This window comes from Biomphalaria glabrata, chromosome 9 (genome assembly GCF_947242115.1).
Source record: "Biomphalaria glabrata chromosome 9, xgBioGlab47.1, whole genome shotgun sequence".
Lineage (NCBI taxonomy): Eukaryota > Metazoa > Mollusca > Gastropoda > Planorbidae > Biomphalaria > Biomphalaria glabrata.
The window spans coordinates 26,271,312-26,286,758 of NC_074719.1; the positions used below are offsets into that span (position 1 = coordinate 26,271,312).

Sequence of the window (15,447 nt, forward strand, 5' to 3'; positions counted from 1 at the left end):
CAGTCTAGAAAGAATACATTCAAATGCAATAGTATTGTTCATTTACTTAAAAATTTTTACTTTGTTTTCTAGGAGGAGTGCCATGTCGTAATATGGGTCCAATCAATGAATGGTTTGTATCAGGTTTTGATGGTGGAGAGAATGCTCTGATTGGGTTCTCCACTGGGTTTGCAGAGTACATTCTGATGCAGCCCAGTGAAGCCTATGCGCCTTTCATTGATCAGATGAAGGTCAAGGTTCACATGTCCAAGATAGTCATCGAGTTTCTGTCCAACAATCCAGATGCTTTGTATGAAGATTTGTTAAACAAAATACAGGTATCTTGTTTTTATCATACCAATATAGTTTTAAAAAAAATATTCTATATAATAATTGATCAACGGAAAGTTAACCTTCTTTTCTGGAGATGGTTATTTGTCTTTTAACTTTGGCTATTTTTATCTATTTCTAGACTAGAAACTTAAATATAAGAGTAATTTTTTAGGTTCTGAAGAGTTATTGGGCAGGTGTAAAATAGTGTTTCTGTGGCCAAGAAGTGAAGGATTGTGTCATCTTAGCACCTTCCCATACCACCAGTAGTGCTTGCTTGTTCAAATACAAACTTCCTTAAATCCTTGGACAAATTGACACAAACTAGGACCTTTCTCTACAGTAACACTATATATTTTCAATTTCAGACCACAGTTCCACCAGCTGGACTGACTAGTTTTTCAGAAGATTCTTTACTGCGGCATGCACAGTTCATCGTGGATCAAGTTCAGAGTTATGATGATGCTGCTGAAAATGATGAGTTTCTACTGATCACAACACCATGCATGAGAGCACTGATCAAACTGGCTGGAGTAACACTGGGGAAAAGGTTTGAAACGTTGCCATCTAGTGTAAATACATTTTAGCTAATACAAATGTAAAATGTTTGCTGAATGTTTATAACAATGATACAATTGTATTACTTTGTATTTAGGAGGCAACTTGCTAAAGAAGTTAACAGAATGAAAATGAAGAAAGAGAAACAGGTTCATACCAAGGCAACAGTAACTCCCCTTGTACACAGCATTTTTGATTCTATTTTTCAAGGACAGATAATTGATGAGGCAGTGAAAACTAAAAAACAGAGATGTGGCATTTGTGAGGTACTAGAAACACTTCACATTTTTTACTAGTTTTTTTCTTGTGCTTACAAATTTAGTCTTCAAATTTAAATTTATATTAATACAAAATATTTGTTGATTATTTTTTATAATTCCCATGCATAAATAATATCTGACATAAAGATTTTGAAGAAAAAAAAACTTACTTATTTCTTCTGTGTTTAGTTTAGTATTCTCTACATTGATTTGAATAGTTTATTTTCTGTTTGAGAAATGCTTAAAAACTAATTTGTTTCAATTTTTCTTTTTTTAATTGCTTTGAATTTAATATATAATTAGTTCTCTTTTAATAAACATCCATAAACATTTTATTCTTAAAAAAAAAGTTTAATCACAACTAATGGAAAAGTGCACAATTGGATCAGATATCAGAAAATAATTATATTGTTGGTATCTTGTGGATGAAGTGGACAGTAGGACCCTTAAATGATGTAGGAACTTTTTAAAATTTCAATTACAGAGCCAATTATCATATCATATATTACTATTCATGTTGTTTATACATGTTTGTCCATTTCTATTGTACTAATGATAAAGTATTGTTTTCCTTTCCAGATTTGTCAGCAGCCAGACTGTGGCAAATGTACAGCTTGTAAGGATATGACAAAGTTTGGTGGTACAGGCCGTGCTAAACAGGCTTGTAAAGAGAGGAGGTGAGAGATTAATTTCAGTTGTTTTTCTCCAGTTCCTTTTTCAATATTTCAACTGAAATAGTCAAAGGAAGATAATGTTTTTGAATCAACAGAAAATATTTATAGAGATATATTCAACCCAAAGTGGGCCATAGTGGCAGAGTGTTTTTGGCTTCCAAATGGAAGGTTTTTGAATTTGAATAAAGGTGAAGACAGGAGTTTGAGGACACCCCTTAATCCAGCCAACACTATCTGACATATGTTGGGGAAGGAAAGGCAATAGATCCTTGTGCTGGTAACTTTATTAACTGTCAGCCATAGAAACATGAACTTGACATCATCTGCCCCCATAGATTGTAAGATGATGAAGTGATTTGAAACTCCACAATTTGATATGTAATGAAAATAGAAGATGCTCATCTTTTTAAGATATGAAATCATCGCAAAAGATGGTTTGTTATTATAACCATTGTTATAGGCTGAAGTTCTACTTAAACAAATTAGAAGTGATTTTTATCTTTCAAACTCTAATGGGAACCTCCTCTCATAGTTGTGGATCGAAGCCTTAGAGCCTATCATAAAAAGTAAATTTCCCCTTTCAGACCATGCAGTCTATAGGGCAGATGCTGTAAAGGTCATCTGCTTCTGCGGCCCACGGTTAACGAGGTTGTCATGTAGCAAGTACAATGACCATCCGCATTTACTTTCCCCAACTAATGTCAGGTACCCCATTATAGTTGGGTGGAAATTTTAAAAAATGTCATGAAATTAAAAATCCGTCTTTACCAGGATTCGAGCTCAGGGCTCTGTCTCTCTGGTTTGGAAGCCTAGTGCTTTACCACTCAGCCACCATGCCTCCAGAGCCTTTAGTAGGAACATGAAATCAGTTGTGGACAAGAAAGATTAATTACATCTTTTGAATTAGTTCCAAGTCCCTTTCTTTTACCCTTTTAATAGCATTTATTCTGAAACAGTGAAAATTGATTTAACTTGTAAATTATATTTTGTTTTTGTTAGATGCCCCTACATGGCTGTGAAATCAGCAGAAGATGATGACCTTGAAGAAGAGACAGAAATAGACAAAGAGATTGAAGAAGAGAAATGTATCAGCACAGCCCCTAAACACAAAGCTGCTAAAAATATCAAAACTCAAGTCCAATGGATTGGTGACTCAATCAATGAGAAAGGAAAAAGAATGTATTATTCTAAAGCAATGTTGAATGAGTTTGAGGTAAAATGTTCACAACTCACTTCCCATGTAGAACACAATGAGTGGCTCTAGTTCACTCTCATTTGATTTCAACATTTTCTTCTTTGTCTATGAGTTTCCTTATCTTCTTGCCTTTATCCTCTCTAGGATATTTCTATAGTAAATATATACTATTTTATTTATATATAAATAATTTTTTTTCAAGAATATTTAAATTTCTAAATCATCTTTAGCAACTGGGCTCTAGTTATCTAGATTTCAAGTTTTATATCTGGGCATACAAACTAGTTTGAAATTCTAAATTTAAATAGGAATATTTTTTTTTATTAAGCTAGCTTCTAAAATTTAAACATGTTTAAAACTGAAAAATTAACTATGACCTAGTATAGTATTTACCCCCTTTTTGCATTCTATGTATTCTTAGTCCTAACAAAATTTTCTACTCCTGTAGCTCTACAGGCCACGGTGGTCTTTGCATTATGTACTTTCGTTCATTTTATTCTGTCCCAGATTGTCTTAAGTCTGTCCCCAATAATTGGACTTTGTTTCATTTATTTATTTATTTTTTGCTTATGTCTTTTTTTATTTTTGTCTTTTTTAAAAATTTAATTATAAATCTCATTAAACAGAAAAGGAAAATTAGTAATCTTGTCACAAATTATAAGCATTCCTTCTGAAGAAAAGATAATTACATCCTACATGTCTATCCATTTGACATCATTTGCTTATCTAGTCATGCATGTTAAACTTTGCTAAGTCATTGTTTTTTCTGGCTGATTCAGGCAACCCATTTCATACTCTAGGGACACTAGGGAAGAAGGAACACTAGTATTAATCTGTGTCCTTGTCTTATACCACCCCTGTTAGATTTGACTTTTTAAAAAAATTTTTTTTTTTTACCAAGTATATTTATTTTCTGTCTATTTTGGCACATCCTGATTTTTTGCAAATAAGATCTAGAATTAGTCAGTTTGGTTAAACTAGTTTATTTCTATCTTCTTCAGATTGCCCCAGGTGACTATGTTTCAGTAACTCCTTCAGACCCTACTGAACCCTATTTCATAGCACAGATACAATATCTGTACGAAGATGCTTCTGGCAAGTATGCACACATCAACTGGTTGTACAGAGGGTCTGAAACTGTTCTGGGTGAAGCCTCTGATCCATTGGAGCTGTTCATATCCAATGATTGCAATGATAATGATTTAGTAACCATACACAATAAAGTCACAGTAAGTTCAACTTTTAGATATTGAAGAGACGCACTTTAGTTGACTGATTGTGAACGCTACACCAATGGTGTCACAATTCAAATGAGACTATTGGAAGCTTAGAAAAAATATATAATTTAAACAAGGCTTATTTATTACTGTTCAGGCCAGCCTAGGTAAATTAAATGTAAAATGTTACCAGTCTGAAAGTTCAGTATTTTTGGCTAATTTCATCTAATTTCTACATTCACTTGTCAAAAAAGTATTAAACTTGTTTTGGGTAGGATAAATAGTCTTAAAAACATGCTTATAAACATGAGGAGCTTAGTGAAATTCATATGACTAACTTTGCTTTAAAAGTATGTCACACATCAAGATGACCAGTGCATCACTTTTTACTTATAAACAGAAGCTGTTCTATATTATTTGTATTTTTAGTCAACAAATAAAAATCAATTATACCTACTTGCAATTGTATGAAGTGAGAAAAATTGCATTTAAAGAAAGATATTTGCAAAGTCAAGATAATTTCACAATTATTTAACTAGATTATAACTATAATTTTTTTTTCTTTAACTTTTTAACTCTTTCTCGATACTGTGACAAGTCAAAAACTCGCTGTCAGTCACTCAAATTTATCACAGCATTAATTATTATTATTCATTATTTATTTATTTTATTTTAATTATTTCCCCATCCTACCCCCAAATTCTTCACCCGCACCACCTTTTCCGCTCCAGGCTAGACTTAGTTGACCACATTGGAGATAGCTAGGCCACGTCTTTCGATTTATCTTCCCTTGATCGGGGCAAAGATACACACTCTTTGATCTTATCGGCAGGATGTCTGACAGCCGTAGTGGACACCACCTTGTGCGGAATGCAAGTCACTCCTCTCCCCCCCCCCCCTTTTCTCCTACGTCTCTCTTTGATCTAGGAGATTACTCGAGTCAAAGCGCCTCTCGGCGTACCAATGTGCGACTCCCATCTCAAGTCTAATTCACCCACGTGTAAGATAATTCTAAGCCTAGGACATTTCCTGTTTCCGCCCGCATTTTCCAGGCCTATATAAAGTAGATCCAAATCAAATCAGACCCTCTTATTTCTCTATCGCTGTCAATCGAGTCTGGACTACTTCATACTATTTTACTCCTAGAGGAATACCTGGTGGTAAGCCGAACTTAATCACAAGTTCCATCTTAGTTACTTTTCTCACTGGAGACTACTATGTGTATTTTATTATTTCATTTATATTTAATTAGTGCATTGTGTATTTCTCACTGGCGTAAGTAGAAAACACAAACATGTCCTATGTATTTATTTATGTATTGCATTAATCTATTAATGCTATGTTGCTCAATTGATCGTTGATGCAACCATGTATATATTTGTACATCATATTTTATTTCCTTTATCTCGGTTGGCCGCCTTGATAATTTTACTAGCCCACTGATACTGCATCTAGTAAAGAGATATGAATTATCCCCCCCCCCTGTAAGGAATTATCTCCCCTGTAGTCATTTTACTCTAGCGAGAGTTGCGCCCCTTGAACAGACACCCTCTCCATTCAAGCGCGCTCTATTGTTCTCGACCGACGGTCGTATGTAAACAAACCGTCTTGGTCGCTGACCACCGCCCATTGCACCTCCCCCCTCTTTCTCTATCCACCTGTGTTGTTTATTTGACATTATTATTTCCCCTTATATGTACATTTTATATTATTATTTCCCCTTTTTATCTACATTTCTATATTGCTACTATCTGCCATCTATTTTCCAAATCCCATTTGTCATCATCTCCCCATTGTGCTCTAAAGCAAGTTACCAATCTGACGAATGCGCCTCAGTCGAGGGCATCGATAAGATGCATGAGAGACATGTCCTAACTTGTCTTTATTTATCCGCAGCCTTCCGCAGGTGTCTGCCTATTTATGTGCTGAGTGCTATTCAGCACTGCACTCTCCTACTGAGATCTGCCTATTTGCTGTTTAGTGTCTACTCGACACTACTCAACTCTACTACTTGGCGCTATTGGCATTGCCCGCCTATTCGACAGCCCACCTGTCAACTTATTAGGTGCGACGTCCCTATAGACTCAGATCTGTGCGAGACGTCATAGCTACGCCAAACCCTCTGCAACTCACTGGACTTATCCTGTTCACTACGCTGCCCACGGCAGATCCGCTCTGCCCGCAGTAACCTTGTGCCCACGGTAACCGGCCACCCGCCCTACTGTGCCCACTACAGATATCAGAACTTTGGCTTGAGGCTCCACAAGAACTGAATCACCGGCGTCCCTCTATCCGCTAGAGCCCCACCTCCAGCTGCAGAACCTCAAGCCAGGACACAGCCAGCTGCGACATCAACAGGAAAACCAGCTAAGTCAGAGGACAAAGTGACATACTCTCTTATTAAGTGCAAGAGTGATGATTAAATCTAGTATTATTTGGAGATAGATGCAAACCCTCCCCCTTTTTATTCTTATATGTATATTTATGTAAATAAATATTCTTCATTTTTAACTTTTGTATCTATCTTTCATTGCTTGTCTCGTTGCGTGTCTGCTCCCGATTCATATGCTGATAGGTTGGTGTGTGATAGCTTTAAAAATAATCATCCCCTAGACATTAAACGCGCCAAACACACGTCACATTTCCCCACCTATTACAGATACCAGCCTTGATTTCACCAGAATTTGGTAAATAATTAGAGAGAAAGAGTTAAATCAAAACTGTTATTATATCTTGAAATATAAAAAAAAGCTTTAAATAATGAGCTAAGCTACATTATGTACTAGTTACAGCAAAACATAACTATCTTTCACTAGATTTATCTTGAAGTTCATCAAATTATTGTTTCTTTTATCAGGTCATTCAAAAGACAGTGCCCATTGACTGGAACATGAAAGGTGGTATTGATAATCCAGACGAAGATAGTGTTGTTAAAGAGGATGATGGGAAATCTTTTTATTACCAGAAGTTCTATGACCCTGAGTTTGGTAGATTTGAGGATCCTCCAGTTTTAAAATGTGCTGAAGGTCAGATAGTTTGCTCCTGCTGTGAAAGAGTGGAATTACACAAAAAATTGATGGAAACTTCACTTGGAACAAAGGCTGAGGTAATTAATGTTGATTTAGTAAGGCCATCCTCATTCGTGATATAATATGAAGGTAATAGTCCATTTGGCTCAACCTGTTAGTAGAAAGGATTTTTAAAAAAATATTATAGCGTTCTTGGGTCTTTATCTTTTCATGGGGTCTACTTGTTGTTACCTAGCTATCTCTAGTGATTCATTCAACAGCAATGGCTGGCTTGAAAGTTCTTTGATTGACCAAAAGATTACTCTCATATCAACAGTCTGAGCTAGCTTCTCCTATGATGTCTGTTCCATTCAACAGCACATTCGTACCAATGTACATTCTCTGTATTCATACTAGTAATATAGAGTTGTCTCTTAACTTATGACACACTAAGAAAATGGTGATAATTAAGAATTTTGTTCAATGCAACAACAATCAGGAAAAAGACACAAAAAAACATCATCTAACTTTTAAAATTTATATAAAACAGCTGTTGTATGCGTTTATTTCTGATTAAAGGTGGACAATGCTCAATCTGGGTACACATATTACAGTAGTGTCAGCAAAGATGGCGATACCTACAAAGTTGGTGATTGCTGCTACCTAGATCCTGAAGCCTTTATTTTCTCTATTAAACATCCTAAAGTTGCACCCAGAACAACCAAAGATAAACATGTAAGTGAAAATATGTCTCTCTGTACATTGCCTATTGTGTCGATGGAAATCTTTAACACATGCTTAATCTGGACTATCTTCATACTTGTTACTGTAAAGGATAATGGTGTTAACTAAATCAATTTCTATACTCATTTGTTTAAATTTCCTTTTTTGAAAACAAAAACTTTTAAGACAATTGTAGATTTCTGATTTGTTCCCAAAAATCCTAAAACATTCCTCTTGACCAAATTAGTTAATTTATTCCTATTATATTTATTCACATAATGTACATTGTTTACAGATAGATGAGGATATTTATCCTGAAGCTTATAGAAAATCAGAATATGTGAAAGGATCTAATGATGATTGCCCTGAACCATTTCGCGTGGCTCGTATTGTTGAGATATTTGTCAAGCAAGACAAAAACAAACAGTCAGATGTTCAAGATGTTAAAATTAAAGTCAACAAATTTTATAGGTAAGTGCTAATTTGTAATTTTCTTACATTTTTTCCTTTTCATTTTACCTAAAAATTCTTCCTTCATTAGTTTTGTAAATTTTATGATAGGCTACTTTTTTAACATGAATATATTTTCTTGTCAATTTTAAAATATCCCTGTAGAAACAAATATATAAATAAACTATCATTGTGACCATTAAGAAATATTTTAATGAACACATGACAAATTTAGGGACAAACTATCTTTTATTTATATATTTTGTGTATTAACCTGTGTAAACAGAATAGAGAACACACATAAGGGACAACAAGCAGTGTATCACTCGGATCTGAACAAACTTTACTGGAGTGATGAACAGGTGACTGTCACCATCAGTTACATCCGAGGGAAGTGCACTGTTATGTACCAAGAAAATTTGTTAGAGAGCCTGGATGACTACTTCCTGGGGACCAGCGACAGATTTTATTTCAATGAATCATACAATAGTCAGTCTCGGGAGTTTGAAGATCCACCAAGGATCGCAAGATTAATGGGAAGTAAAGGAAAAGTAAGTCTTGCTAGAATAATCTTCCTTTAAAATATGGGTAGTGTGAATTCTGAGCCTTAGAGAATATAACCTGAAATATTTCTATTAAACATAATAAGAATATATTTTTTAAAAGCTACTATTAATTTTTTAAAAATTTATTTCTGTTTAAGTACAAGAAAAAAACAACTTAATTACTAAATTATCTCACAATTTTTCTAGCATGGTTTTCATTATTGAAACCTTTATCACTAGAACTTGAATCTATGTTCAAATGACTGCTGAATACATAATGTTTGTTTCTATTTGAATGTCAGGGCAAAGGTAAAGGCAAAGGAAAGTCTAGTGACAAACAAGACACACAAACGGAAGAAAGTAAAAAAGTTGAAATACATAAACTAAGAACTTTGGATGTCTTTGCCGGATGCGGAGGTAGATATTTTGAGAGACTATTTAAAAATAGTTCATCAAGTATTTCTGTTGATTAAACTTTTTATCTTCTCACATTCTTTCTATCAAAAATAAAAATTTAAGAAATATCCAAGGAATAATTTATAAGTTCATAATGCTGAAATAGTTTTCTTTGAAGACCTTCAAGCTTGTGGCAAGTGAAGTAGTTATATATTGTAACAACTATATCTGGGCTTTCAGTAAACATGATGCTATCAACTTAAAGAACTTGACAATTTAGGGTTCCAAACAATATTGTACAATTGGCTACACAACACCAACTATACAAATGCTTCACCATAACAGCACCACTGTATATCAATTTTAGAAAAAAATCTCTAACTTTCTTTCTATGATCTGTATGAGAGAATGTTTTTTTTCTTTTTAAAATTTTTAAATGGGCTTTTCTTTCTACAATAAAGGATTCAACTGTGCTTCACTTCTGTTTAGGTTTATCTGAAGGACTCCATCAGGCTGGTATGGCAGAAACTCGTTGGGCCATTGAGAAAGAGCAACCTGCTGCCCAGGCTTTTCGTCTGAACAATCCTGGTTGTGTTGTGTTTACTGATGATTGTAATTTACTGCTGCAGAGAGTCATGCAAGGGGAGAAAACTAATGAACTAGGACAGAAACTACCACAAAAAGGTTGAGTCTCTTTATAAAATGCGCTATTTTATATCTTATTCAAAATTTTTTTTATTAACTGCAATCAATAATATAACCATATTTCTCTTTCCTATTGCTAAGAATTTGGAAATAAAAATGAAAGAAGTGTTTTTTTTTAAATCTACTAATTCATTTTTTTTTAAACACTCCCACGCATCCCTTATGAATTCAATAAAATCTGTATTATAGTTTTTATGTTGTGTGTTTTTGTTTATATATAAGAATGACTCTTCTCTTTGATGAACACACTGGTTCAGAATTTGTATTGAACTGCATCTAGAAGCTATTTGTTGATCTGGGGGAAATCAACACTTTGGGTTTGAACCTAACGAGTATTGTAAGGCTTGACCTCTATTGAATCATGCTTAGTGGAATGGACAACCAGATTTCCTTGAACTGTGACCCTAATGAATATATTTGAATAGAATTGAAGTATCTGTTAAGTATCTGATGTATTCCACCTTGAACTTCATTTCTTATTTGTTTCTAATGTCTCACTAGGTGATGTGGAGCTCCTTTGTGGAGGTCCACCTTGTCAAGGCTTTAGTGGAATGAATAGGTTCAACTCTAGAGATTACTCTAAATTTAAAAACTCTTTGATCGCTTCCTATCTGAGTTACTGTGATTACTTCAGGCCAAGATTCTTCTTACTAGAGAATGTCAGAAACTTTGTCTCTTTCAAACGCAGCATGGTTCTCAAACTAACACTTCGCAGCCTGCTGAGAATGGGCTACCAGTGTACTTTTGGTGTACTTCAGGTACCTTTTTTTTAACCTATGCATAAAGCTGTTGACTTAATAAAATACAAGTATATTTGAATACATTGTACTGGATAGTTTAAACTAAAAACCTCACCACGAAACAACTTTCAAAACTTGTAGCAGCAAAATTCAACAAATTACCATTAATTTAACTGATGTTCAGTAATGGACAGATAGATTAGACTCAAAAGTGAACATAATATGTAAGCAAAGAGGGGTAACTAAAATTGAAAAGAAAAAACAATTTAAGAAATAGAAAAATTATAGCCTTTTAATTTAAAAAACGAATACTTTTAATACCTTTAGAATAAAACAAGCTTCGAAAAGACATAAGCTCTTTTTATATGAAAGTTAAAAACTGCTAACTTCCTATCACCCTACCCCATTAGGTATCTACTATAAATGCACATACTACCGCAATAGGCAAGACCATTTGATGTGATTTCATCCTGTTTATGAAAAGTTTTTCATGTTAACTGATGAAAGTGTCTTGGGTTTTGTGAAGAATGCTGATATTTTTGTCTTCAGGCTGGAAGTTATGGAGTTGCACAGACCAGACGGAGAGCCATTATACTAGCTGCTGCTCCAGGAGAAAAACTACCAATGTTTCCAGAGCCCATGCACACCTTTGCCCCACGGGCTATGCAGTTGTCAGTCATGGTGGATGAAAAGAAGGTAAGGATAAATAATATCTGATTTTGTCATACTTTATGTGCACAATAGTGTACCAATAGCAATGTTTCACCATCAGATGATTCCACCAGAATATGCTCAAAACGCTGTTTAAAGTTAGTGCTGACATTTTAAAGTTTAATGAAAAGAGTTACATTTTCAACAAAAATATTTTAAACAAATGTATTCAAAACTGGGATAATAGAACACCCGAAAATTAATTTTTAAAAAAATTTACATCTTTATGACAATCTTTTTGTTTATTTCCATGGGGACAAAAGAAAGTGAAACCAATGCCTTAGTCTGTAAGGTTAATTGAAAACTTCGACTTAAAAAATGGCAGTGTTGTAGACAAAAGGCTGTAACCTTATATTACTGGATATTGTAAGAACACTTGATTTGACCAGAAATCATAATGTCTTAATAGCAAAAATAAACAGGCTTTCATTGTATTTTATTTTAGTTTGTTAGTAACATAAAAAATACCAGCTCCACACCATATCGTACTATCACTGTGAGAGATGCAATGTCAGATCTTCCTGAAGTCAAGAATGGAGCTAAAGCTGAAGAAATTTCTTACAAAGGTATGTACCTTTGTCTTGTATGTACCTTTGTCTTTTTTTAAATGGAGATGGAAAAAAAAATCGAACTGTATTTTTAATGGAAAATTTGTCAGAATTTACAAATAACCAACTAATCCCAATTAAACTACATGATTAGCCCTTGCAAATGGCTGCCAAGACGTGTTTATATTGATTTTTTTTTTTTTTTTTTTTTGAAAAATGTTTGTAAAACTTGCAACAAACATGAACATGGCTCATAAACATTTGTCTAGGCTTGTAATAAGCTAAAGTTGATCAATATTTAGTTGATTTAGAAGAATATATTTGTTTACCAAACTTCTATCAACTCACTCTGTCTTGTACACATTTCTCCCACTTACCAATCTCAAATCAATTTTAACTTTGCACAATAATTCATTGTTCCTAACAAAATATTAATGAATCAAAAAATTAAACATTAAGTCATGAAATAATGGCAATTAACTAATTTTGACATTACAAAAGTACATAAACCTTACAGCGTTGAAGTATATGGCTGTAAATGTGGAGTTCTTCCCTTTAGAAGAAACAAACAACAAAAAAAGGGGTGTTGTTTCTTAAGTGCCTGTATTTTTTTTATTTTTTTTTACATTTCGCTTGTTCCTTTAATTGAGACTTTGAGGCTCAGTTAATTGTAAGATAATGGAGATTCTGGCCTTCAGGAACTTTGGAGACCATTTAATTTAGCAGCTAGGGTTAAACGACATTTCAGGGACAATATTTTCTATATACATGTATGTTTAACTAATATGTCGGATGCAGTTAATTACCATAGTATATTTTTATATTTATATCCTGCATTCTTGATTGAATCAGGTGATCCTGAAACTCATTTCCAGAGACTTATAAGGGGCAATCAACACCAACCTATCCTCAGGGACCATATCTGTAAAGAAATGAACCCACTCGTGGCTGCTCGTATGATGCACATACCACTTGCCCCAGGTTCTGATTGGAGAGACCTGCCAAATTTAGAACTCAGATTGTCTGATGGAAACAAGACTAAAAAATTGTGAGTAATAGTTTCAGAGATTTTTTAAATTCTGCTCTGGCTCCTAGATTCTTTTGTCTAAGTGATGTATACTTTTATTATTCTTTTCTCAGATTGTATCCATATAAAGACAAAAGAAATGGCAATGGCTCAAATGGTCAGCTCCGTGGTGTGTGTACCTGTGCTACAGGAAAGGCTTGTGAACCATTAGATCGTCAGTTCAATACATTGATACCTTGGTGTTTACCTCACACAGGCAACAGACATAACCACTGGGCTGGTCTCTATGGAAGGTTGGACTGGGATGGGTTTTTTAGCACAACTATTACCAACCCTGAACCAATGGGAAAACAAGTAATTCCTTCATGTTTTTTTTTGTTCATTACATTATTGTTGAGTTTAGTAGTTAGAGAGTTAACTATTTGAATTAAAGTTGTATGTGAAGTATAGTAAGTCAAATAAAAAGTTATATTGGGGATAAATTTGATTCATATGGGTTTAGTGTTGCTGATCTTTTGAGGGGGGGTCCAGGTTGCCTTGTTTTGCTGCTAACCTATATATTGTTCAAACTATTTCGTGTAGGGTAGAGTACTTCATCCTGAACAGCATCGTGTAGTCAGTGTTCGAGAGTGTGCCAGATCTCAAGGTTTTCCAGACACATACAGATTCTTTGGCAACATATTGGATAAACACAGACAGGTCGATAAACTTGAGTGATTTATAAAATGATAATCTTTAGTCGATTCATTTTGCTTTATGAAATGTCAAAATAAAAAGGTTTACCATAAGAAATGCATGATTAGTAAAGGTCTCAGAGAAACTCATAGTTGTGAAATTCTTCAACTTCCACTGTTGTCATGTGGACCTTTTGGAACACATTGGTAGTCAATTAATGGGATTATTAGTAGATAAAACAATTGTCTTTTTGTTTACAGGTTGGCAATGCTGTTCCCCCACCCTTGGGACGCGCCATTGGTCTAGAGATTAAAAAATGCCTAGTTTGGAAGGAAAGTTTAGAACATCCTACACCAGGAAAAGAGGAGGCAATATCAGTTGTAGATTTAGATACAGAAGAAAAAATTGTGCTTCATAAAGAAGGGGGAAGTGGTTCCAGCAGCTGATAAGAATATATTACAAAAAGTAGTGAAACTTAATATTGAAATTAAATTAATATTTGTAATTAAAAAAAGTTATGTATTTTTTGAAATTATATTTAAAAAAAATACTTATTGCTATTTGTGCTAATTATTTCTTTTTAAATGCTTGTTTATAAAAATTTATAGAATTTTAATACACTCTTTTAAGTAATATCACGTCTTTATTCATATTTTAAAATTATAATACCGGTACTTTTAAAGACATGTAGTAAATTAATTAACCAACTTAAAAATTGTAAATTTTGATTTCAGAAAGCTCATTAAATCACAGTGGCTAATGAGACTGTTATTATATAAATACATTGTAATTATTTTTTTAAAAACTTTTGTTATGAATATATTTTAGTTGCCTACATACAGATTGAGTACCGTATACAAAGTGGACCTGATCTATTATTCTTGTGTAGCTAATTCTCATTTCTGCTTGCAAAAATAGATCAGGGTAGGGAGTCAGCAAAATTTTTCTGCTAAACTATTTTATGTTAGTAAAAAAAATTTTTATTTCTGGTCATATTATTTTTTTGTTGTAAGTAGCTCACATCATCTAATATATTTACAATTTTTTTCACCTTGTGTTGTCCTTGGGTTATCAATTGAAAACTGATCTAAACCATGGGACAAGAACTTGCATAAGTTATAGGACATTTTTAAAGCCACAATCATATACAAGTATTCTTTTCTTGTATTTCTCTGTTGTACAGTACTCATTTTATTATGAAGATAAAAAAAAAAGATTAAATACAGTTTTAAATGATCTTTCTGTATTTACTTCATTCCAGCAAATGTTGGTCTAAAATGTTTTTTTTTTATATAAACTCTAATCCATCCAGGGCCAGTTCTACTGGATCAGGTACTCACTTTTGTTTGCCAAATGGATTTTTTTTTACTAAGCTTTTATCAACTCACATTGGTTAAAACATTATTTCTCATACACCCATTCTTAGTCCAGGTTGAAACTTTGCACAATTATTCATTGGTGGAAGATAATACATGAATCAATTTAAAAAAACACAATAGTCAATTAACTATTGGTATTATTTATTTTGTGTGATACTGACAATTGAAATCAGAAAGGATATGGTTCAATATTTGGGGTTACTAAGTTTTTTTGTTTCATGTTAAAAAGGGAAATAATTCTACATTTGTAGAGGAGTAGTTCTTAGGTCAAAATTAAAACTTTATTGTCCCCACCTTTCTTGCTCAGTTCAAAAAATGGGCTTGAAA

At 33.6% G+C, this 15,447-nt stretch overlaps 1 protein-coding gene across 2 annotated transcripts in view; it reads left to right on the top strand.

The window, feature by feature from the left end:
- The window catches only part of LOC106061766 (DNA (cytosine-5)-methyltransferase 1-like), a 42,791-nt gene extending 27,812 nt beyond the window's left edge, over positions 1–14,979 (top strand). For both annotated transcript variants that reach the window (XM_056041440.1, XM_056041441.1), the window contains exons 11-29: positions 73–317; positions 678–859; positions 965–1,133; positions 1,707–1,804; positions 2,801–3,014; positions 3,998–4,225; positions 7,071–7,319; positions 7,801–7,956; positions 8,240–8,415; positions 8,681–8,945; positions 9,242–9,356; positions 9,825–10,019; positions 10,542–10,798; positions 11,330–11,476; positions 11,937–12,057; positions 12,892–13,087; positions 13,180–13,420; positions 13,649–13,765; positions 14,002–14,979. In XM_056041440.1, coding sequence (XP_055897415.1) covers positions 73–317; positions 678–859; positions 965–1,133; positions 1,707–1,804; positions 2,801–3,014; positions 3,998–4,225; positions 7,071–7,319; positions 7,801–7,956; positions 8,240–8,415; positions 8,681–8,945; positions 9,242–9,356; positions 9,825–10,019; positions 10,542–10,798; positions 11,330–11,476; positions 11,937–12,057; positions 12,892–13,087; positions 13,180–13,420; positions 13,649–13,765; positions 14,002–14,187 — 3,557 coding nt within the window. In that variant the 3' untranslated portion in view covers positions 14,188–14,979. The remainder of the gene's footprint in view (positions 1–72; positions 318–677; positions 860–964; positions 1,134–1,706; positions 1,805–2,800; positions 3,015–3,997; positions 4,226–7,070; positions 7,320–7,800; positions 7,957–8,239; positions 8,416–8,680; positions 8,946–9,241; positions 9,357–9,824; positions 10,020–10,541; positions 10,799–11,329; positions 11,477–11,936; positions 12,058–12,891; positions 13,088–13,179; positions 13,421–13,648; positions 13,766–14,001) is intronic.
- The last annotated feature ends 468 nt before the right edge of the window (positions 14,980–15,447 follow it).